The sequence below is a fragment of the Aspergillus pseudotamarii genome (genome assembly GCF_009193445.1).
Source record: "Aspergillus pseudotamarii strain CBS 117625 unplaced genomic scaffold BDV38scaffold_16, whole genome shotgun sequence".
Lineage (NCBI taxonomy): Eukaryota > Fungi > Ascomycota > Eurotiomycetes > Eurotiales > Aspergillaceae > Aspergillus > Aspergillus pseudotamarii.
This window is the reverse complement of record NW_022475030.1, coordinates 337213-359142: the sequence shown is the minus strand read 5'-3', so window position 1 is coordinate 359142 and position 21930 is coordinate 337213. Positions and strand designations below refer to the sequence as shown.

The 21930-nt window shown below is 47.0% G+C and overlaps 10 protein-coding genes across 10 annotated transcripts; 8 read left to right on the top strand and 2 right to left on the bottom strand.

Annotated features, from left to right (window-relative positions):
- Window positions 1-892: 892 nt before the first annotated feature.
- Window positions 893-2920, top strand: BDV38DRAFT_291451 (major facilitator superfamily domain-containing protein; the record flags this gene model as incomplete). The annotated part of the gene is made up of 9 exons (XM_032061746.1): window positions 893-1001; window positions 1060-1196; window positions 1253-1335; window positions 1399-1496; window positions 1549-2057; window positions 2115-2245; window positions 2309-2639; window positions 2697-2802; window positions 2850-2920. The coding sequence occupies 9 exons, from the start codon at window positions 893-895 to the stop codon at window positions 2918-2920; spliced, it is 1575 nt and encodes a 524-aa protein (XP_031915479.1).
- A 13-nt stretch (window positions 2921-2933) lies between these two features.
- BDV38DRAFT_242624 (uncharacterized protein) lies at window positions 2934-4254 on the bottom strand. The gene is made up of 3 exons (XM_032054118.1): window positions 3906-4254; window positions 3467-3854; window positions 2934-3377 (listed from the first exon to the last, which is right to left on the bottom strand). Exons 1-3 carry the CDS (start codon window positions 3978-3980, stop codon window positions 3271-3273), a joined length of 570 nt encoding a protein of 189 aa, XP_031915478.1. The 5' UTR covers window positions 3981-4254; the 3' UTR covers window positions 2934-3270.
- A 20-nt stretch (window positions 4255-4274) lies between these two features.
- On the top strand, window positions 4275-4890 carry BDV38DRAFT_242621 (uncharacterized protein). Its single transcript, XM_032054117.1, has 2 exons — window positions 4275-4377; window positions 4453-4890. Exon 2 carries the CDS (start codon window positions 4542-4544, stop codon window positions 4761-4763), a length of 222 nt encoding a protein of 73 aa, XP_031915477.1. The 5' UTR covers window positions 4275-4377; window positions 4453-4541; the 3' UTR covers window positions 4764-4890.
- Window positions 4891-5114: 224 nt separating this feature from the next.
- BDV38DRAFT_281181 (lipase family protein) lies at window positions 5115-6503 on the top strand (the record flags this gene model as incomplete). Its single annotated transcript, XM_032059482.1, has 6 exons — window positions 5115-5277; window positions 5330-5435; window positions 5504-5810; window positions 5877-6096; window positions 6156-6380; window positions 6415-6503. The coding sequence occupies 6 exons, from the start codon at window positions 5115-5117 to the stop codon at window positions 6501-6503; spliced, it is 1110 nt and encodes a 369-aa protein (XP_031915476.1).
- A 230-nt stretch (window positions 6504-6733) lies between these two features.
- BDV38DRAFT_51564 (uncharacterized protein) lies at window positions 6734-8393 on the bottom strand. Its single transcript, XM_032063469.1, has 3 exons — window positions 7836-8393; window positions 7653-7765; window positions 6734-7589 (listed from the first exon to the last, which is right to left on the bottom strand). Exons 1-3 carry the CDS (start codon window positions 8377-8379, stop codon window positions 6780-6782), a joined length of 1467 nt encoding a protein of 488 aa, XP_031915475.1. The 5' UTR covers window positions 8380-8393; the 3' UTR covers window positions 6734-6779.
- A 321-nt stretch (window positions 8394-8714) lies between these two features.
- Window positions 8715-10409, top strand: BDV38DRAFT_242613 (uncharacterized protein). The gene is made up of 3 exons (XM_032054116.1): window positions 8715-8931; window positions 8995-9287; window positions 9341-10409. The coding sequence occupies exons 1-3, from the start codon at window positions 8722-8724 to the stop codon at window positions 9837-9839; spliced, it is 1002 nt and encodes a 333-aa protein (XP_031915474.1). The 5' UTR covers window positions 8715-8721; the 3' UTR covers window positions 9840-10409.
- A 217-nt stretch (window positions 10410-10626) lies between these two features.
- Window positions 10627-14657, top strand: BDV38DRAFT_51509 (uncharacterized protein). Its single transcript, XM_032063468.1, has 6 exons — window positions 10627-11278; window positions 11353-11511; window positions 11571-11627; window positions 11683-11766; window positions 11823-12600; window positions 12669-14657. The coding sequence occupies exons 1-6, from the start codon at window positions 10975-10977 to the stop codon at window positions 14362-14364; spliced, it is 3078 nt and encodes a 1025-aa protein (XP_031915473.1). The 5' UTR covers window positions 10627-10974; the 3' UTR covers window positions 14365-14657.
- Window positions 14658-16128: 1471 nt separating this feature from the next.
- On the top strand, window positions 16129-17073 carry BDV38DRAFT_291450 (bZIP transcription factor; the record flags this gene model as incomplete). The annotated part of the gene is made up of 2 exons (XM_032061745.1): window positions 16129-16252; window positions 16349-17073. 2 exons carry the CDS (start codon window positions 16129-16131, stop codon window positions 17071-17073), a joined length of 849 nt encoding a protein of 282 aa, XP_031915472.1.
- A 738-nt stretch (window positions 17074-17811) lies between these two features.
- Window positions 17812-19110, top strand: BDV38DRAFT_291449 (pyridoxal phosphate-dependent aminotransferase; the record flags this gene model as incomplete). The annotated part of the gene is made up of 1 exon (XM_032061744.1): window positions 17812-19110. One exon carries the CDS (start codon window positions 17812-17814, stop codon window positions 19108-19110), a length of 1299 nt encoding a protein of 432 aa, XP_031915471.1.
- A 1144-nt stretch (window positions 19111-20254) lies between these two features.
- On the top strand, window positions 20255-21505 carry BDV38DRAFT_269915 (major facilitator superfamily domain-containing protein; the record flags this gene model as incomplete). The annotated part of the gene is made up of 1 exon (XM_032057052.1): window positions 20255-21505. The coding sequence occupies one exon, from the start codon at window positions 20255-20257 to the stop codon at window positions 21503-21505; it is 1251 nt and encodes a 416-aa protein (XP_031915470.1).
- Between the last annotated feature and the right edge of the window lie 425 nt (window positions 21506-21930).

Below are 21930 nucleotides of genomic sequence, written 5' to 3'. Positions count from 1 at the left end.
GTGTCTGTTGGAGTCCTGGCAATTTGAGATGAATCCCTATTTCTTCCATCTCTTTATGCCTGCATTTGCTTATGCGTAGATGAAAATATTGGAGACTAGCGGCAACACGTTCGTAGATCCCTGCATTTGTTCGGCAATGGATTGAATAACTATAGTATTTAGTGCTAAGGCTTAGACTCGAGAGAGTACAGAGTTTGATTTATAACACCTTTCAAAAAGTAAAAAAAAAAAAAAAAAATGATAAAAAAAAAAAAAAAAAACTTCGGAGAAAAAAAAAAAAAAAAAAAAAAAAAAAAAAAAAAAAAAAAAAAAAAAAAAGGGATGGTCGTCAATAGTTCATACAATTTAGTTTGTCACGCTGTTGCAATCAATTACCATTGGATGTTTGTGTGAAGGATTTTGAATTAAACCAACCACAGGGGTGGGGAAATCACGGGAAATTTAAATACTAGTATCCACAAAACACCCCAACTGATATATTATATAGCGCCTCTCGCAGTCATCATGATGATTCCCTTCAACGCCGGGAACTACCCAATTGTATTTTATTGGGGTCCGAGGTCAACCTGGACATAGAGAGACAGAACGAAAGAATGACAAGAGTGAAGTAACGTCATGGCTAGACAGGATGACAATTCTTGAACTTTGGGAGTTGAGACATCCAACCCTGGAGATCGCTTTTGGGCATGAGAGGCGGTGATCTTTCAGCTTCCCCCTTCAGGCTTCAGCCCTTGACACCCACATGCTCGATATTTAAAACCATCTGTCCTGCTGTTCGTCCCGAGTTTATTTCAATCAATATATATTCTTTTTTTTTCCTTTTTTCTTTTCTTTTTTTGTGCGATATCTTCCTCGGCGGTCATTCGTGCGCTGTGTTGGTACAAATCTGGCAATGACCGTCCGTGAAGAAACCCCCTTGCTGCATGCCCGCCCCAAGGACAAGCAGAATACCAAGGTCGGTCGTGTACGCGACAAACTCGCCGTGTACGGTTCATTTCTCGGTGAGTAAAGATGTGCAATCTATCCAGACACAGCTCTCTTACTGATGTTACTACTCAGGTGTATTCCTCGCATCTGCAGACGAAGCCATCGTTTTGTCCACATGGAGTGTGATCGCCTCGGAATTTCACTCTCTGTCGCAGGGATCGTGGCTGTTAGCTGCGTATAGCTTTGGGTGGTGCGTGTCACTGCCGGTGGTTAGTTCGACGACTCACTCTAAGAAGGGTGTGAAACTGATATTTTCGCGGACTAGTATGGTACGCTATGCAATCTATACGGCCGAAAGAATGTTCTTATAAGTGCTTATGCACTTTTTGCAGCGGGATGTCTGGCTTGGTAGGTCATCTCACGTACGGTTTTGTCTATGCGAATGGCTTCTAACGACCGATTTTGATGTAGCGGGACCAGCACGTCCATCGGTCAGCTGGTGTTGGCACGAGTGCTCACTGGAGTAAGTGCAGGAGGAATAGTTTCACTGGTATCGGTCATCCTTACTGGTGAGTATCTCGATCACCTTCTCTTGCCACTCTGACACTTTTAATCCTATAGACATGGTCCCTGCCGACGAGGTAGCCCTGCTCCGAAGCTACGCCAATGTGTTTAATGTTGTAGGTCGTAGTGTAGGTGCTCCATTGGGAGGCTATCTTATCAGTTATGTGGGATGGAGATGGTCATTCATCGGTCAATTGCCCGTGGCGATCATCTGTCTACTAATTGGGCTATATGGGCTTCCGTCATCATTAAACCCAACCAAGACTGGAGATGCAGATGAAGGGAATGCTCGGCGCAGCATCGCGGGACTTGACTTTGCCGGTCTTGTGAGCTTGTCTATCACCACTATTCTTCTACTCTTCTTGATGCAGGAGTTGGGCGCCCCGCCAGATAGCTTCCAAATCCCGCTCTCGATCCTCGTCCCGGCCTTTTGCACTGCAGCAATGTTGTTCCTCGTGATAGAAGCATACTGGGCTCGAACTCCACTGATTCCTCTACACCTCATGAAGACCTCGCTGGGTGGGTTTTGCCTAAACCAGATAATGTTGATGTCGGGCCGTTCGGGAGTAGGTTCTATTTCCCTTGGATGCATGATTCTCTGTGATTCCTGACCTTCATTGTAGCTTATGAGTAACTTGGCGCCATACCTGATTCGGGTTAAGGGTGCAACAAGCTCATTGGCTGCGTCAGCCTTCGTGTTGGCTGCAGTTGGGGTGTCGATTGGAGCATTGATCGCAGGAAAGGTTATTAAAAGGTAGCGACGCTGCCCCGTGAAACAATATTAGGTGGATACGTGAGGTTATCTGACTATTCACAGATCGAAACGATACCGAACCATGACTGTCATCGCTGTCTGTGGTACCATCATGACCTACTTGCTCATTTTCATTCGCTGGCGAAGTGGCTGCTACCTTTGGGAAGTAGTGTATTTGTTGCCGAATGGTGTAGCTGTTGGCATCCTTTTCACGACACAGTTCCTTGGCATGTCGCTGGGCGTGCCGAACGAGAGCCTCACCACTTGCATCACTACATATTACCTTACCCAGCAGTTGGGTAGTATCATTGGACCGGCGGCGAATGTGGCCGTTGTGCAACGTGTGTTTATCGGGAAGTTGGAGAATAATCTAAATGGGTGGGAGGAGAAAAAGGTTTGTTCATACACCATCCGTGACCGGTATGAGTTCCATGCTTATCGTCGTGACCAGTTTATCGGTCAAATTCTCAACGATGACAGATTTTCTCGGAGCTTGCCATCTGCAGTTCAGTATATTGTTCGGTGGAGCTATTTGAACGCATTCCAATTGGTGCCATGTGAGTACGATAACCTTGCGAAATGTGTAGAAAGCTAATTTCTATAGTAATCTCTGCCGCATGTGCATTACTTATGCTGCCTACTGTGCTATGGGTGAAGGAGGAGAAACTGGAATAACCATGTTATACTAGTTGGACTTGTATGTGTCCATAATTTCTAATATCGAAGGAATGAATTGCTAGTTGTTTATCTAAGGACAAATGAATGTAGGACAGCAATACTTCCAATTGCCAGTACCTAGCTATGGTGCACTATGATGAATAGGCATGAGAAGTTGAATCCGACCCGACCTCATTGATGAATGATCGATCGGATATGCATTATCGTTGAGTCTATGTGTTGTATCAATGATAATTTGGCGGGGGGTTTTCTCTTCACTGGATTGTCCCAGTTCGTGAGTAATCACCACCGCCATAGTAGAGCTGCGCTGCCACATCAGCTCAATGAAGGAAGCCTCCATTCCGGCATCAGTTCCACCAGGCATAGTGCTGATGCAAATTAGAATAGAGCGTCTTCTGGGCCCGCGACACGTCCGATTTACTGATGACACAGTAGACGATGGGCTCATCAGCAGCTAATAAACAGTCAGACCCACATAAACCAGAACATATAGTACCTGAAAACACAGAAGAAAAAAAAAAAAGGAAAGAAGTAAGAACATACCAAGGGAAATCATATGCACAGGAATGCAACAAGCACTCAAAATGGAAAAAGTCGAAGACAAAACCTCATTACAGTAATGTTTCGACGCGATTTTCACGGACAGCATAACCATATCCCCAGCCAACACGGGACGGCTATACGCCAGCATCTCATTCTGGGCGGTCCGTAGAGCCTCCTCACTAACAGCGTTCGAGTCAATCGCGATGGTCACACAATTGTCGCTGGTTAGTAAAAGCTCGACGGGGATATTCGAGTCATCGATGATCGAGAGAATGCGGGCGTAGAAGCCGTAGTGGGTCAACTTTCTGTTTGAGTTGACACAGAGAAGACTGATGTTCTCTTTTGCGGAGACGGAAATTTGGCGGTGGTCTTTACATTTTGTTATGTCCTGGTAGGTGTCAGTATTGAGCCGGGTTAGGTAGAGATTGATTGGTCTTACCTCGGGCTTACCCGGCTGAATGAATTTTTCGGGACTGTGAAGAACATCCGTGTTTAACTTTGCTCCGAACTCCATGGTGGGGAATTTTGGGGGGGAAGGAAGATCGCTGTGGGTTTTCGCTGAATCGCAGAAACATGAAGAGTATGAGTGGGAATCACTTCAATGGGGAAAGCATCCAGAAACGGGAGTCTGGTTCAATGGGAGAATTGGAAGGGGGGGGGAAGATTAAAGAGTGGACGTTGCGACAAGAGTTGGAACAGTAAAGTAGATCGTGAGTCAGGGGCGGATCTAATCAATCGTTTAAAAAGCGGGTCTCTGAACTCCGGTCGCCGAAAAATGCCGCAGAATAGACCGATGGCCTGCGAGAGGTTTTGATCGCCATGTTGTATTCATTGAATGGCCTGTAACCCCCTAGCTTGGTTCAAATTTGCATGCTTTTGCTTGGCGCTGGGATTGAACTGGACAGCTGAGGCTGTCATGAATAACCGGATGAATTTACGTCAGACTTATGTTTCAACTGGAATGCCGGATTGACTTTGGCAGCTACCTGTTGAAGTTATAGGGTCTCCTCTGGCCTTGGGAGATTACCTGTCCCTTTCTTGTCTGTGCCTGGAATAACTCCTCAAACGAAAGGATATGATCTTTCACCTTACGCTGTTACTCATACCCTTCGTTCATTGCTTTCGAGCCACGAGGTATGGAATGGCTGGACTAGGGGCTGATCCTTGTAAAGACTCCTTACTGACATACTTGACCTACATGCAAGGATCCATCCCATACCACTGTTGTGTTGTAAGGGGACTCTTACAATGTTCAGTATGGCATTCCTCTCCGCCACTGCATAGATTTCCTTTTTGAGTCTGTGCGCAGGGCAACAAAAATTCCTAGGGATCCACTATGGACGGCAATACTCCGGAGTAACTCGGCAAATGTTATACTCTCAGCTCATCACAGAATATCTGTACACCCTGTTGCTGCATATTACAAAGAATAACTATGAAAAATAAGGAATAAGCAAGTGATAATTTTCAATACTACGTAGTAGAGAGCATCGACGTGACTGGCTGCCCTGAATGCCCAGCATCTAATGCAGGAGCACAGCCTCAGGCCCCGTATAAGATAACCGGGCCCGCACACTCAAAAGACGCTTAACGTTTACGGACCCATTCCTCACCCACAAACATGGTTTCTCTGAGAGGTCTCCTAAAAATGTCCCAGCGCCACCCCCGACCCACTGCGTCGGCAGTGAGAGCGTCCACTGTTGCCCCCGCATCAGGCTCCCCATTCATTAACAATTCCCAGGGGGCTTCGGCCGCTGTGGCAGATTTATCGGATGCTCTTGGCACTGTTTTTGATCAGATTGATCTTGATGGTGAGACATCGTTGAATTAGAATAAAATATACCCGTTGTTTATTGTGAATAGGGGATTTGAATAGCCAGATTAATGGATTGTTGGAGCGACTCGATCAAGAGGCTTCTCAATATGGGAACTCTCAGCTGAAAGATGAGCAATATTCTGACTGGGAATGGTATGTCGAATGACTTTTTTTTTTTTTTTTGATTATGGGAATGTCCCTTATTAATCCGTATCTCTCAGCTCTCCGGAAAAAGCTGAATTGATCTCTGTTGCGTGGCACTGTGCCCGAGAGGTATATGAAACCTCCTCGGGTCTACCTACTGGCCCTGTTCGCAAAGGGAAATGGATACTCGTACCAGGCGACTGTGTTGTTCCATCAACTGGTGGAACGGTCAAAGCTGTTTCCTTCAACCATGTGTCGACAGTTGAGGAGGGAACTGAAAACACGGATCTCCCGGTACTAGTAGTTGCCATTCGAGGGAGCGCCAGTGCGGTTGACCATATGGTAAATGCTAACTATGAGCCGCGCAATGCAGATGACTTTATTGTGAGTCTTGCTCAGTAGCGTATGCATGTCTCAAGTCGCTATGTTGCTAACGAACAAATGACACAGGATGTATCTCGGCTTGCGCCAGAGAAGAGCACTACTCTTCAGGCGCATTCTGGGTTTCTGAATAGCGCAAAGGCTCTAGACAAAACCGTGTCACAGAGGATAAAAATGTATATCCGTGAGAATGCAAGTAACTACAGCCACGTCCTGTTCACTGGCCACTCGGCAGGTGGTGCGGTTGCCTCGCTTTTGTTCCTTCGGTATCTGGCGCAGGAAAGCCCTTGTAAGAGACGCTCTTACCTGCATCAGCCTGGAAGTCGATATACTGACATAAAGCGTTAGACCTAGAGACCCGATTCTCGTGTATAACATTTGGGGCACCTCCAGTGGTGACAGTCCCTCTTTTGGGAAGCCCCGTCATTGGAAATTCCAGCGGAGTGTGCCTGAATATTATTAACGAATTCGACCCTGTTACTCGGGCAGACGGGTCATACAAGCAATGCCTGGTGGATCTGATCCATTCAATGTATAACCAACAGCCGGCCCTACCTAGATCTGAGCCGTCGAGTACTACAGTAGATTCGTTGCTTACCGATGATAGCGAACGTTTCTCGAAAGGAAAGGATTGGTCTGTTCTACCTTCATGTTACTCACATGTTGGCCCTCGAATCGTCCTTCTTTTACGATTGAAGACTAGCCTGAAGGAGAGTTCTCTTCGGTTACGTGCCGTCGAAGTACCCCGGGCCGACTTCGACAGACTTTTATTCTGCCGAGTTGCAGTGCATCGACGGGTATGCTATGGGGAGAGAGTGGAATTGATTACTAAAGGCGAGCTTAATGAGAGAACTAGTTGGTATGATGCCAAGTCTCAATAGTCTGGCCAACTTGTGAAAGAGACGTACTTCACACTTAGCTAGTTTTATGTACTACTACTACTACCAATAGGCATTATGATGGTTACAAAGATCACCGTACCGGAAGAGCTATTCCCTTCAGTCTCGCGATCTCAACCGCCCTGTAATAACGCACATCATCTTCCACCTTCTTCACGATGCTGTCCGCATCGCAACCAACATCATCTAGAATATCCATGTCATCATTTGCCACAAAAGCTTCCATCGCAGATGAAACGGCCTCACAATCCCAACACAGACAGACCTGATATTGCTGCCCAAAGGCAATCTGAAACAATTCATGCGTCTTATCAAACCGAGTATGCAAGAACGACTTCCCCAACTTGTCATCATGATTGACCATCAATCCAGCACGTTCAACCGAACTCGTTCGGTACTGCTCCGGATTGCACAGATGAGTATGCCAAGCCAGATCAACGTCCAGCGTCGGCACTAGAGTCGTCCTTGGGTAATCACGAAACAATTGCAGGAATTTCTCGTAGCGGTCAATGGCGCGACGAAGCGTCCCATCAACTGCCGGGCTGCGGATCCAGAGATGATCGTGCATCTTCTCTACAAACTTGAACTGTCGTTCGACATTTGCCTTCAAGGACCTGTTCCTGAGAGCCTCGGCTCTCGTGGCTTGAACCATCTCAACGAAAGCATAATTAGCCGGAGTGTCTACATATTTCAATAACGAGAATGAACTCGTCTTTGAACCAGACCCGTACTGAGACAGGACATGCTTAGCGTGACTTTCGCGTTTGCCGAGTTCAACGAGCGTCTCGAAGAGGTCGGGTTTAAACTCTGCCTTTTTTTCTAGCCACTGCTTGTGGGTCTCGGGGAGACGGTATGACCAGTCTCGTGCGTTTATTGCCTCGTGCTGTTTGACTTTAGTTAGGATGTACTCGGTAGGTCGGTCTATGGTTAGCGAGTGAAAACGTACGATTCGCTGCCATGGAAGGGGAGCTTTGCGCATCCGCTCCAACCTATGTTTGACACAGTAGAAGTCGAAGTCATCGGGATTCAGCAAGAAGGCATGCCACACCATAAGCACGTCTGTGTAGCACCTAAGTAATGTTCCTCTGACGCATTCAACGGACATACAGGAGAGAAAAAGTACACTTACCGACAGGGGGCAATAGACGCAGCCCTGATGGCTCGCTCTCATTTTGTGAATTAGTACCAGAGAAAGCCACCCTATTAACGGTCCGGATCCATCTGCTGAATCGGCCGACTGCGAGCTCCAGAAAATAATGCCATTTGTCCTTTCTCCTCGTTTCAAACTGGGTGTCCTTCACCGTGACTGTATAGGACTCATATTTACGTAGTTTTGAAGAATACCGCTTGCGGTAAACTGTTCTTCTATTAGGTGTGATGCCGAAGGTATTATCCAGATCTGTTGATTGCTGGACCCTGTCTCGTAGAGTATGGAACACTTCCAGCAGCTCGAGGTGGACGGCACATTCGCCAATGGTGGGGAGATCACGCCGGTTACTAGTATTGGCCGTGTGTGACGAAGGTTGGAAGAGTTGTGGATCTGGTATTAGAGGCTCCTCTGACTTGTTCAGAGCTTTGTCATAATGATATGTGGTATTTGAAACTTTGGCATTGTTGATTTCAGCGCCGCTTGCGCGATGAAGAGACGCGACGTTCAACGCGACGAGAGCCATGTTTAGTGTTGATCAAAGGATGGATTGCTAGTAAATTAAAGAGAAGATAGTGTATATAAGATCAAGAACTAGGCGCACTAAACTCTCGAGGCGCATACCACCTTCACCATAATTTACCGCCAAGGGGTCTCAGCCTCAGTGGGTAAGGCGTTGCTTAGCCGCAATCTCCCCGAATACGAGGCGATTGCAGAGGTCCGGCAAGGCTGCACGACACCTTCGCGTGACAGAGAGCCACTCCTTGGCAATCTGCATTAGCAGTACCTCGCCCCAGTCTAATTTTATTAAAGCTCCAGTACATCACGCCAATTTTCCGAGATAACTATTACATCATGAACTATCACAATGGGTTCAAGTCATGAAAACCGACAGCTTGAGAAATCAGGCCCGGCTAGAGTACTGGTTTGCTATGTTTACGCCCTATTTGTTCCTATGTTTGCATTTGCCATCGTTCAAACCCTGACCCTACCATCTCATCGAGAAGTTAAATTCTTGCTGCATAGAATTGACCATGGCCTCTCCCTTCTCCACGGTCTCGAATTGGTCAGGGCCGTAGTATGTATCACTGATTCCAAGTTCGCGGAGGTATTAGCGCTAATGATATTCCTTCGTTACTAGGCCTGGGTTCTAGTAGTTCTGGCATTCATTATATTCTTCCTTCTCGGGGCAAGAGGATTTTATATTGCAGCCATGGGGATGCTGAAACTATCCCTGGCCGCTATTATTTTGGCCGGGGTAGCGATGCAGTCAAAAGTCCTCCCAAGCTCCTTTGGGGGTTGCAATAGCTTAGCGTCAAGTTGGCGTGAGGCCTTGCCAATGGACATGAGGGACTCTTCTACAGGCAGCGAAGCCTCGCTGCATTCTGCCTGCAAGAGGATGGTTGAGCATTGGGCATTCGCAGTTGCCGTTGTGTAAGGCCGATGCATATTTCTCCGTTCTATAGGCAGAAGCTAACCGGACGCAGGATTCTTTACATTCCCTATGCCTCACTCATGATCTTTCAGGGCGTTCGAGAAATCTTGCATCCCCGTCCACGTCGTCGGTGGTCTTCTAAGACTAGTAGAGCTCTCAGAATACAAGCGGCAATTTATTTCGCTCTCAAGTACATAGCAAAAGTGTTTCGGCGACTGAAACCGCGAACTCGAAAGCCACCAACGCACGTCATGACGCGGCAGGGTGACGGGATTAATCGGCGCTCGAAAATCTTTACTGGCCTCCGTCGTCATAAAAGGTCTACTAGCTTGCCGACACGTGTCCTGCCTTCGAACGTGCTTCTCAAGATTGCTTCATATGCTCATTATGTGGATATAGTCAATTTACACACAGCCTACGATAAGCTATTCCTCGCTTATATCGGGGCTGAAGATGACGAGTCGAAGCTTGAGGAGCTTCGAATGTATACCTGTTTATCAGAGACCAAACAAGAATGCAGACTCTGCAGGGCGCAAATATGCGAGGTATAATCGTATCCAGCTACTTCGCACGTACAATGGGTTATTAACGAAGATACTAGACATGCCAGATATCCGTTCCTGTTCCACACCCAGCAATACTTTCGCATCTAGAATTCTGCAAGCCAAACTGCTCTGATTGCTTCTACAAAACCTATTATCTCATAGGGTCTCAGGCATGCAATATGGCGGCTGCCGAAAGAGCGGGGCCTAGCTTTCAACATAGAAACGTCTGCCGGGACTGCGCGTCAATGACCGGCTCGGAAAAACTCCGGATGGTGGAACTACAGGCTCAAGCGGAGATGCATAAATTCTCTAAGGAATCTATGTGTTGTGCAGACTGCAAGAAGCAGTTGCCACCGTCGGGTCCACGATGGTGGATTTGTTCTTGTGGAGAGGAGTGCAGTCATCATGTTCATCCCCCGTGGAGCTTGGGGAGCAATAGCTAGGGCGCACGCCTGTACTGTAATTGGACGGACACTGGGGTTAAGATCATACTAGGATGACTCTAGATGTATAATAGTAATGATTTGCATATTTTATGGTAGAAAAATTAGGCACAGTGGCACAGCTGCACAACAACACTACTACCCTGCATCCAATTCCTACTACTATAGTAGGGCTATTGCAAGTCCGAAGGGGCAGCACGTGGCTTAAGCACGGATGCCGCGGCAGAGAACTTCTGTAGGCAACAGTGCATAGTAACTACTCCGTACCGTCAACCTAAACTAATGACATAAATGACTCACCTCGCAGCCTCACTTTTAATTTGAAGAACCACGACCGCAAGGCAGAAATCATCGACTGATGCAATACAATGAAATGCAGGTACACGAGAACTATCGAGAAACCCGTTTCCTTGGCGTAACCACGCCCCGGCCTCGCTAGTTGCCCGTGGCTGCAGCTCGTATTCTACAAAATGTGCTAACCGCAAATGGGCCAGATTACGCGAAGGCAGAATGCTGATCTATTGGCGCTATCTTGCATGGCTGTTCTACTGTTAAGCCTCACTAGTACGACGAGCTCGTGACATTCGGCTATCTAGGGAACGCCCTCTGATCTATATCGTAACGAAATATATATTTATTTATTCAGACCTGAATACTAAGTTGCTATTGTTAGACTAGTTACCAGATGAATCATTAGTATGGCTCGACTAAAGGCTTTTGATAGCTTCCATCGGTCGTCGCAACCAAATATCACACAGGCACCGGATACATCATGGGAGCTGATTGGACCGGGGAAAGCCCATCTCCTTCAAGAGCTTGAAGCGCTCTATTGGACTGGAGTCGAGAATGAACTGGAGAATATCATCCGTACACTAAAGATTTGGCAACAGCCAGAGTACGCGGATATTAGTATCAGCGATGAGAATGATAACAATATCCATGGATTTGACACGTTCCTGGACCAGGTTTGTCAGGAGGCGAGAGCGTTCGCTATTCGCTATGGTTAGTTTCACCCCACCAGGCCCTAGGACAGGTACATGATACGTGTGATATAGATGGTGATTAATGCCATATAGGGGAGACAAAGCTACAAGAGATGGTCAACGAGAAACCGGCACAGGCGATATTGTCGCGTAACCTTTCGTACAAGGAGGCGCTGAAGAGAGTCATCCTTGATACTCGCGCGGAGTATTTTAGTAAGAAGATTAAAGAGGAAGTTCGAGAACAATTGGACAGTGAGCTTTCCTTGTCATGCTTTGGCTGAATCGCTGCTAATACCGTATTTCTTGTGAAGCCATTCCAAGACTGTCTGGTGTTGAATTGCGAGCATGGATGTTGCTCCAGAATGCTGGTAAGTACGGGAATAGTGGCATTTAACCATTATCAAGCTAACTAAATCATGCTAGGTTTCCTTGACATTGACAAGCTGATCGAGCATCGCCCACCGCTGGATAAGTTAAGCTTTTGGAAACGACCAGCGATCCCACAGCGTATGTCAATATATTTCTCTAAATGTGTATAGTTGTGATAAACTCATGAAACATAGTTAAGCTCTCCAACTTCGATGACCAATGGGTCCCTCAGTTTGCCCCAATGCAATGTGCTGAATGCAGGGCCATCATTCGTGGAAGCATGTTCACCAAACAGGAACAATCCGAAGCACCACAAAAAGCCTCTCACACCATATGCGAGGACTGTTATCGGTCTTACTATTATGGAGATAAGTCAATATCCAAGAGATACAAACATTGTGTACTATCTGATTCTATTCAGCCTAGCATGAGCAGGAAGATGTGCGAATGCAAGGATGTATCTCACTATGATCCACAGGGGTGTCCACGCAGCCTGTTCCCACTGAATGAGGAAGATAGACACGTTTCCTACATATCCAGCCACCGGTGCACGATACTGAAACTCTCTGAATTGGTTACATATGCAAAGTATCAGGGGCTTCTGCGCACCGCGAAGGTGAAACGGAAGAGGGAAAGGCGATTGTCTGATGCCTCGTGGATCTCGAGAATAGTTGACCGCTCTCGGGGCAGGCCGAATACTCAACGCACAGAACCACCGCATGGACGAGCTTACAATTTAACGCCGCAAACATATGACAAAAAAAAGCAACCAACCTTTCGTTCCGTGACGGAAAATACCCGCCAGGGAGACCACCGTCATACTGTGTCGAGTACCACGAGCGCAGCGATGGAGTCAGAGGCGGATGAAGATATCCCGCTTTTCTTTCGTCAGTTCACTGAGAAATATCCTTTTGGAAACGTGCATATGGCTTTGCGTGTAGGTCCATTGGTAATTGAGAACGGTGTTTCCCAGTAAGTATATCTTGCCCGAAAAGGTGTTCTTCCAAAGGGAAAGACAGGATCTGATTAGTTATGGTCAGCACAAAAGCAGGTGCTCTTATCACCGTGAGGGAAACACCCGTATTTCACGAGCGCTTTGCACATGGGACGCATCAACGCAGCCTAGCAGTCGGAGGAGACCCGGAAAGACATTTATGGCAGCAACAGCGGCAGCTAGGCCAGCCAAAGAGATACAAAGCTTTAATGAAACAGATTGTCGGGGCTCCCTTTACAGGTGTTCTTTCCCAGAAACCGGAGAGCGAACAAGAGAAAGAGATAATAGAACGCCTCGTGGCCGCCAGTAAGCAGCCGTTTGATAATCCTGGCTTGCCCATAATGGAACAGCAAAAAATTCTCGATGTCGCATTAAGCTCTGTCCTGGAAAAGCTAAAGGATCTGCTCAACACAAGAGTGAAGTTATACCTCACCAGCATTGCCCGGCGTCTTCTCGACACCGAAAATATACTCACATGGAGTGCGACAAGCAACAATTGCCAGAACTTCTGCAACTCTTTGATCGACACAGACCTCTTCGAGCCACTGGCAAATGGTCCGCATATGCAATCCAGCGAGATATCTTCTCCGCTCTATCTAATGAGCTTCGTTTGCCCGCCCGAAGGTTACCTGAACAACAAGATCATCAGTAAATTCGACGTCCCCATTGGATTAACCGAGGAATACCTTCTTCGATTCCACTATGGCCGCCATGACGAGGCAGACTTGATTGACACCCTTCAGGAATACTGGTACGACTGGGGAGCGTTCGATTCTACCTTATATAACTACCAGGACCTCTTTCCATGGGATTGCACCGAAGCATACAGGAAATATCCGACTAAATGTGGAGATTGCAACCTATCGAAACACGTCTGGGCCTTTCCTTTCGATTCATGGTCTATTATCGCGCTTCACCTCTACCGTGATAGATACATGTATCAACCTAAACAGGATGCAGATACCAGAACCACAAATCCCTGGTTACGAGACCGTCTTACCATTCTCACAGCATCGTCTATCCTCGCTCGTGCCGCAACGGCAATGGCTAAATCGCCCACATTTTGCAAAGCAACAGCCTGGCTCCACTCTAAGGACAAGGGACTACGCCGCATCGATCCTTCTCTCGCCCGGGTCAAACTAGGAGGTATCCACCGTGCACAACCATTCAGCCACTACTTCGAGGCAGGGACATACAGTCACTACTTCTTAGCCGAATGGGCTTTAAAAAAGCGTGAGGATAAGATAACCGATTATGAGACTCTCCGAGATGGCCGTGCAAAACGACAGGATGTCCGTATAGGCAGGGGCAGATTCAATGATACCGGCAGGAAGCCTATGGACTTCAATCAATCATTCGACTGGTTCCGAGGACTTGACCATAGTGCACCCGATTATGCAGATTGTAGCAATCAGGAGCAGATAGAAACTGACGCCCAATTTGAGGCGCAGGCTAATGCTAGTATTGCAGCCACTCTTATCGCTGATTCGCAGCTGGGCTGTATACAGAATGCTGGGCATGTAGAGGCGGCGGCGGCGGCGGCTGCTGTGAATTGTGGATCGGGGTGTGGCACTTCGACGGCGCCATCCTATGTTTGTGGATCCACTTTTTCTTCTTCTTATTCTTCTGGAGGAGGTGGTGGTGGTGGTGGTGGATCTAGTAGTTGTGGAGGAGGAGGCAGTAGCAGTAGCTGTGGTGGGGGAGGAAGCAGCTGCGGAGGGGGTGGAGGAAGTAGTTTTTGATTGATATCTGTATTTGGAATGCTGTCTATATAAATACCATACAAGCTTTCTATAGAACTTTGGGCTTCAGTTAAGTGGTACTTAGCATGAGGTAGATGAAGCCTTCGATTTCCAGGCCATACTACTACAAGCAAGCGATCATATACAGGGACGCTTTAGTGTGGTAGCTGACTGTTTAAATGATAACTAGTGTCATTCGAATCGCAGATATTGGCAGCCAGTTCTTCGCCAAACCAAACCTCTGTAACATTTTCAGCTACCTTCCACTGGAGATGCTACATAGCTAACAGACCCAACCTGCCAGCTGTGCAGGGCACATATTCAAAGTGATAAATCTTACCCCACGGAAACCACCTCTATCTCCTTCTGAGAAGTGGATTCTTGACATTCTCAGCCAGTCTTCTATGTCCAGTTAGCGGTCGTTTATGAAGTATTCAGCGCCCTACAATTGATTGGCTGAGCTATTATTTATGTTTTACTGACCTACCCAATGCAACTCTAGTTCAATAGAGTGTGGTATACTAGTGTGGAACTACCGTGACCTGCTTAAATGGAAATATTGGTCCATGTGGGGACAAGGTTAGGCTATTCATGTTGGTAGCATATATATACTCTCGACTAGTAGCATTGACTTAGTACTTTATGGAGCACACAAAACCAAAAGAAACAAGACGTGTATAGTCATTAATTACTACAGCTCTGCAAGCAATATGCCTTCATCAAGACATCACGAACCGCTCAGCCGTCGCCTCATTCCTATAATTAACGAAAGAGAAATTCGGTCGAATCGACGGAATAACCAACTTTGCAGGCACAGCAGGCCATAGGCTGGGTCGCCAAGAGATCCACGAGATAGACGAGAAGGAATACAACTTCGTTATGGACATCAACGTGAGAGGCATTTTCAATATTCTCAGCGAAGCACTCAAACCGGAGTTATTACATGCACCGGGTAGTGTCATCCATGCTGCAAGCATGTATTCCGAACGGGGTTTGGCAAAGGGTTCTATCTATAGTCCTCGTAAACATGCCTGTCTCGGTTTGGTCAAGAGTGCTGCGGTTGAGGTCGGTAGGAGGGGGACTCGGGTTAATCTTGTGTTGCCATAAGCTCTCTCTCTCTCTCTCTGTGTGGGTGTGGAATGGTTCTGTTTCTAGGTCCTGACGTGACGTCTTTAATAGCCCTATTGATACTCTTATGCTTCGTACGAATGTGGAAGGTGGTGGTAAGGGCACTGCTCCAGATGTGTCGCTGGGTAGATTTGGTATGGCGTCCCAGGTTGCGGATGTCGTTGCGTTGTTTTTTTTTTTTTTTGAGTGATGAAGCTAGGTATGTTATGGGGGCTACTTGGGCAGTGGATGGTGGAGCAAATGCTTGAGCTGTCTTTATTCTTTGTAGAATACTTCCATTAGTGCTTGTGTTTTCAGTTTGAAAATAGATGATGGGTATAAGTGTTAATGTATCTGGTGGTGCTTCTAGACCTAGACTAATAATGGTTCACACTAGATAAATAAAAGTCAGTTAGTTCCCGGCACTAATGCAAGTTGCTTATGCGGCTAATCCGTATAAGGCTAGTTCGATACCACCTACAAACTGAAACATAGAATCGATCCAAGCTTCAGAAACAACTGCCACCACAACTACCTGTGGCGGCGTGGTCATATTTGTCAGCCCTGAAAAATAATTTAAACAGAAAGCATAAGCATCTTGCAGTAACCTGCCTGTAATCATCGTACAGCTGACTCATAATGGCACCAAGAACCGCCATGATCCCCATGGCTCAGATGCCGCAACAAGCTGGCGTTTGGAGTCCCCAAGATGACTGGACGGGCATCATTGATCGAACAGAACGAAGAAAATTGCAGAACCGGATTAATCAACGGTCATATCGTAAGCTGACCCATTGATCTCCATCTCATCTTACGACTCCTTAAGCAAATGAACGGTGTATATTGATGCAATGACTTACATAAAAGGAAACCATAGGGCAAAGGCAGCTACGACGACACAAAGCTGACCAACCACCGGAAGGAAATAGCGGTGCAGTTATCGTCTCTCGCCCTTATGACCACGGCAATGACGATAGAACTTCGGACGAGTTTCAGTGCACACTGGGAGTGCACCTCTACTCACTGATGCGCGATTTTGAAAAGTTAGCCCTGGAAAGCTATTCAAAGAACTCACCGAACCAGGACCACCTTCTGAGTCTACCAAAATACAACATCCAGCGTGCTATCATTGATAACACAGTCGCTATGGGCATGACCATGGAGTGGATGAATGACGATGACGCCGTATCCATCTTTAACATGCTGGCCCCAGGGATCTCTGAGGCCCATATTCCAGCAAGTCTCCGGCCAACAGTTGTTCAGCGGCGAATACCCCATCATCCGTGGCTGGATTTCTTCCCATTTCCTAATCTGCGGGATAACCTTATCGCTGTGCAGGATGAAATTGATGACGAGGAGTTGTGCCATGATCTGATGGCTTTCTGGGATACGCGTAACACGAGCCCTATGTTGTTGGTCTGGGGTCCGTCCTGGGTGCCGGAGAACTGGGAGATGACACCAGCGTTTGTAAAGAAGTGGGGGTTTCTACTAGGTGGCTGTGAGGAGTTATTACAGAGTACTAATTCTTGGAGATTGAAGCGGGGAGAGCGGCCGTTGTTTATCAGACCACTTCTCCAGGCTAGGATACTTGAGGAAAGATAATTTTACTGCTTTTGCAGATAATGACTTCTGTTTAAAGCAAACACTAAAGCGGGCTTCGAATCCACTTCACTATCTACATAACCTCATGGTCTGTACCTTGGTTTCTTGTCCGTAATATTGAAATGAAATTCCATTAATGCATAAATCATTAGCGTAAGCATAAACAAAAATCTCAATTAGTGAACCAGATCGGGTAGAACTTACGGGTAGATCTTTGAACTGCGACTTGGAGCACCTTGCCACGGCGGTTCGAGTCACTTTCAGTACGTACCGAGCAATATAAAGGAGAAAGTAGACATACTTTCTAAAGCAAAGGAGTATCTATCTACCCAGCTCTCAAATGAGATGTTGAAGTACAGACACATTAAACTGCAAACCTGAGATGTTCACTCTACAGACTGGTCAGAAGGTAGCAGTATAGAGGCTATTGTTAGATATACGAGTTATACGAAGTATAATTTCCCCATAGTGACTTACAACGAACTTTAGTGAATTGCCTAATTGGCAGATAATATCTGTGCTGTCTCTAAGGGGTGCCAGTGGTCTACGTATATGGAGCGAAGTTCGGGCGATGCTTAAACCTTGGGGTACCTGTCGGGGAAGACGATCTAATCCCGCTGTTCCCGATGCTCCCGCCGGTGCACATATAATTGTCTTCATTCACCGCTGTAACTAGATTGAAATACGTTCTATCTCATATGCTTAACTGATATAATCATTGTTGCTTAGAAAGTTATCATGACGGAAGCAAGCACCCTCTCAAACCGAGCCGACGCCCAATGCCAGGCATATTCAAACATTGTCTGGGAAGTACTGAAAGACCTATGGCACCCGCAAGACAATCCGAATGGAATTGTCAACCTCGGCGTGGCAGAGAATACCCTGATGCACAGTGAGTTACAAGATTTTGTGAGACGCAATACGAATATACGCCAACATGCCTTCACGTACGGGGACGGGAACTTCGGCAGCAAGCGACTAAGACGAGCTGTTGCGCAGTTCCTCAACGAGCGTCTACGACCAGTGTTACCACTCGAAGCTGAGCACATAATGGTGACAAACGGTGTTTCCCACGCAATCGAGCACTGCTCGTGGGCGCTGTGCAACAGAGGTGACGGGATCCTTCTCGGACGACCCTATTACAAGTCATTCATCGCCGATATCTCTCTTCGACCGGAGGTCAAGGTTGTCACAGTGAGCTTTGGTGGGCTTGACCCCTTCAGCCCGGATTGTGTTAAGAGCTATGAAGAGGCAGTCCTGAGCGCTAGGAAACGCGGTGTCATTGTGCGAGGACTCATCCTTTGTAACCCGCATAATCCTTTAGGGCGTTGCTATCCCAAGGAGACAATTAACGAGTTGATGAAGTTATGCCAACGCTATCGGATGCACTTCATTAGTGACGAGATATATGCTCTGTCCACATGGGAAAATAGAGAGGATACCGGGGACTCTCCTCCAGTGCCTTTCGTTTCGGCCCTGGCGGTTCCAACAGATGGGCTAATTGACCCAAAGCTCGTGCATGTTTTGTGGGGTATGAGTAAAGATTTTGGCGCCAATGGACTCCGAGTTGGGTACCTTATCTCTCAACACAATCGCAATCTGGCCACAGCGCTACAATCCGTTGCGCTGTACTCTTATGTGTCCTCTATCTCGGACCACGTTGCAGCCGAGATTCTCGAGAATGTGGATTGGGCTGATAGGTATATCGCAAGCAACCGGAAAAAGCTGTCTAAATCCTTTAGCTTTGCAGTTCGCTTCCTGAGGCAACAGGGTATCTCATATACCCCCGGTGCCTATGCGGCGTTCTTCCTCTGGGTTGATTTGGGGAGTGCATATTGCGAGAGACACCCGGAGGTATCAACGTCAAGAGACTTAAACACGACGATTAGCAGGCGGTTGCTGGAAGAGAAAGTATTCATTGCGAATGGGACGATCTTTGGATCCGAGAAGGAGGGGCTCTTTCGGATTGTGTTTTCACATCCCGTTGGATATCTTGAAGAGGGGCTCAAGAGGATGATGAAAGCGATAGATCTTTAAGCCTATGTCCAATGAGTCCAATATAACCCCACCGGTTAGCCTACTCGAATGAAATAGCTACTGAAATTATCTGCTGTGTAAATGGAAGTGTATACTTCTCCCGATCTCTCATGTGCGGATGAAGATATGACTGTATAATGTATCGGTTCAAGCATAATATCTAGTTTGCTAAATCTGTTCTTTTTGCCTGCATTTGTGACTATCATCGGGCTCCAAGCTAATGTGACGGCGCCAGACCATCCAACCCACAGAAAATATCGGCATTCAGCCGGTCCATCCTTCTAGTTACTAAATGATAGTAGCTCAGCATACTAGGCGTTCTTTGATATGACCTTGCTGCGCCTTTTACGTCATTCTTTATTCACCCTACTTGGATCATTCTTGTGTATCAGATATTGTTCTAATATTTATTGCGCCCACAAATGAAAATGAACTGCGAGGTGTTAATGAGCCTACTGTTCCCTGCGGTGGTTGATTTAGACATTGCCCATTCTGGATCAAGATAAAGGAATGGAGTATGATACTCATTCGGGGTCGGCTATAGGAAAGAAGATACTTCTTCTTTATGTAACGGAACCCGACGACAAGGGAATTGACAAGAGGGAAAGAATAGGCAACTGGGGTAGCTTGCTAGCGGTTATTACTCAATCGCAATGGCCCACCGGAGGATATCCGTGTTTTACGTGAACATTTATCCAAGGGCCCCCGATTAGAGCCTTAAAGTCTGTCAAGTAGCCGCGGCACGGGGAGATAAACGGGAACGGCGGGATTTGCGGAGCTAGACATCGAATTCGTGACCCCAAGAATGGTAAGCTGAAATTTCTACATTGAACTGTGCTATTTATCCTGAAATGTAATTATTATGTTCGTGTACTAGTCTAGAAGTCATACGGACCGAGTTGAACGCATTATGACAGCCGAATTGAGAGGGCATAGAGAACGACAATAGAACAACACGCGAAACATCTCATCTCAACGGATACCACAACGATTGTGGCTGAACTATACTTGTACATACTCCACAGCCTTTCCTTATCAGGGTAGCAGATTGGTTCTAATTACCGAGCTTCAACCTCTTAAATGAAGAGCAGACGCTCTACCACAACTGGCTTTCATCATCTACGAGAACAATACCGTCTCAGTCATGCGAGCAGAGCCCAAGTCGAGCCCAATTTCGCGGCCTCCCGGCATATCCAAGGCTCCTGATGGCGGCTTCATGGCCTGGTGGCACGTCTTCCTATGTCACATGGTGTTTTTCAATACTTGGGGACTTGCCAACAGCTATGGCGTGTTCCAGCAGCACTATACCGAAACACTCGGGCATTCTGCAAGTGACATTGGATGGATAGGAGGCATTCAAATGTTTCTAATGCTCTTTGGGGGCGTCTTCTCAGGCCGTGCATCTGATGCCGGTTACTTTCGACACTGTTTCGTGACTGGGGTTATCATGCAAGTCTTTGGGCTTTGTATGGCGTCTTTGTCTACCCGATACTATGAGATTCTACTCAGCCAAGCTGTATGTGTTGGGATAGGTAGTGGTCTAGTATTCACACCCGGCCTTTCAATCATGGGCTCCTACTTCCAAAAGTACCGCTCTGTTGCAGTAGGCTTGTCGGCAGCTGGTGCCGCAACAGGGGGGATGGTCTACCCAGCAACAACAAACGCGCTGCTTAATCATTCAAATGTTGGCTTTCCTTGGACAATGCGCATTCTCGCATTAATAATGCTAGTCACGCACATCCCATCCGTGGTAGGATATCGACCGTACCTACCACCGCGCTCAACAGGGCCCGTCGTCGAATGGAGTGCATTCCGCGAGTGGCCATTCGTGTTCTTCACGGCTAGCATGTTCCTTAATTTCTGGGGTCTGTACATGGCTTTCTATTACCTTGGGATATTTGCCCGTGAGCAAATTCATCTCAAAGAGTCAATTAACCTCCTAATCGTCTTAAACGGCGTCGGAGTCCTCGGGCGGAGTTCTCCCTGTTTCATTGGCGAACGCTTTACGGGTATTGTCAACATCACCATCCTCTGCTCCGCCATTAGTGCTATCTGTGTATACTGCTGGGTTGCTATTGATGATTTGCCGGGGTTATATGCATGGGCAGTTGTATACGGAATCTTTGCCGGGGCTACACAAGCCCTGCTCCCGGCGCTGGCGACTCGGCAAACGAAAGATATTACCAAGGTCGGCACGAGGACAGGCATGGTTTTGACGATAGTTAGCTTCTCGTGTCTAACGGCCCCGGCTATTCAGGGTGCTCTTATTCAAGCTTGTGGGGGAGATTATCTGGGTGCTCAGGCTTTTTCTGCTAGTTCTATTGTCCTGGGGATGATGTTTTTGTGGCTCTATCGATGGTGTCAAGTTGGTTTGAAACTCGATGTGAAGGTCTAAGGCCGGGAATGCATATTCTAGGCGTTGTGGACTGCATGGAGCAACTGAATCGGTCATCGTTTTTTCAATTGGCTTTCGGTGCTCAATGTGATCTTGAAATACAACCCACTGTGCTTCATATGGGTTGGAGCAAGGCAAGGATGGCCTGAAATACACGTATCAGAAGGTTGGTGAGGCGTCTTAACTTGAACTGTATAGATTCCTCTCATTGTGAGGTTTTTATTATATAAAACGAAAATAAAGATTAGGATTTCCAGATAGGGCTTACTAGAATAATCGGAAATTTGACCAAAAGGCCGGAGGTCAACACGTTTACAGATATCAGTTACACCCAACAAGTGTAAACGCCCGACAGACTTTCGCTCGATACCGCGGTATCAAATAATGTTTAGCACTCTAAAGCAATCGAAGATAGGACGAGACGG

Excerpts from the sequence above, each read along its gene's own strand:
- BDV38DRAFT_51509 (XM_032063468.1), top strand. The coding sequence starts at position 10,975 with ATGGCTCGACTAAAGGCTTTTGATAGCTTCCATCGGTCGTCGCAACCA. Across the intron at positions 11,279-11,352 it reads AGCGTTCGCTATTCGCTATG|GGGAGACAAAGCTACAAGAG; the intron begins GTTAGTTTCACC and ends AATGCCATATAG. Across the intron at positions 11,767-11,822 it reads ACGACCAGCGATCCCACAGC|TTAAGCTCTCCAACTTCGAT; the intron begins GTATGTCAATAT and ends CATGAAACATAG.
- BDV38DRAFT_242624 (XM_032054118.1), bottom strand. The coding sequence starts at position 3,980 with ATGGAGTTCGGAGCAAAGTTAAACACGGATGTTCTTCACAGTCCCGAA. Across the intron at positions 3,855-3,905 it reads TTCAGCCGGGTAAGCCCGAG|GACATAACAAAATGTAAAGA; the intron begins GTAAGACCAATC and ends GACACCTACCAG. Across the intron at positions 3,378-3,466 it reads TGTGCATATGATTTCCCTTG|CTGCTGATGAGCCCATCGTC; the intron begins GTATGTTCTTAC and ends ACTGTTTATTAG.
- BDV38DRAFT_51564 (XM_032063469.1), bottom strand. The coding sequence starts at position 8,379 with ATGGCTCTCGTCGCGTTGAACGTCGCGTCTCTTCATCGCGCAAGCGGC. Across the intron at positions 7,766-7,835 it reads GCGTCTATTGCCCCCTGTCG|ACGTGCTTATGGTGTGGCAT; the intron begins GTAAGTGTACTT and ends GGTGCTACACAG. Across the intron at positions 7,590-7,652 it reads CCCTTCCATGGCAGCGAATC|CACGAGGCAATAAACGCACG; the intron begins GTACGTTTTCAC and ends AAAGTCAAACAG.
- BDV38DRAFT_242621 (XM_032054117.1), top strand. The coding sequence starts at position 4,542 with ATGATCTTTCACCTTACGCTGTTACTCATACCCTTCGTTCATTGCTTT.
- BDV38DRAFT_242613 (XM_032054116.1), top strand. The coding sequence starts at position 8,722 with ATGGGTTCAAGTCATGAAAACCGACAGCTTGAGAAATCAGGCCCGGCT. Across the intron at positions 8,932-8,994 it reads TCGAATTGGTCAGGGCCGTA|GCCTGGGTTCTAGTAGTTCT; the intron begins GTATGTATCACT and ends CTTCGTTACTAG. Across the intron at positions 9,288-9,340 it reads GCATTCGCAGTTGCCGTTGT|GATTCTTTACATTCCCTATG; the intron begins GTAAGGCCGATG and ends AACCGGACGCAG.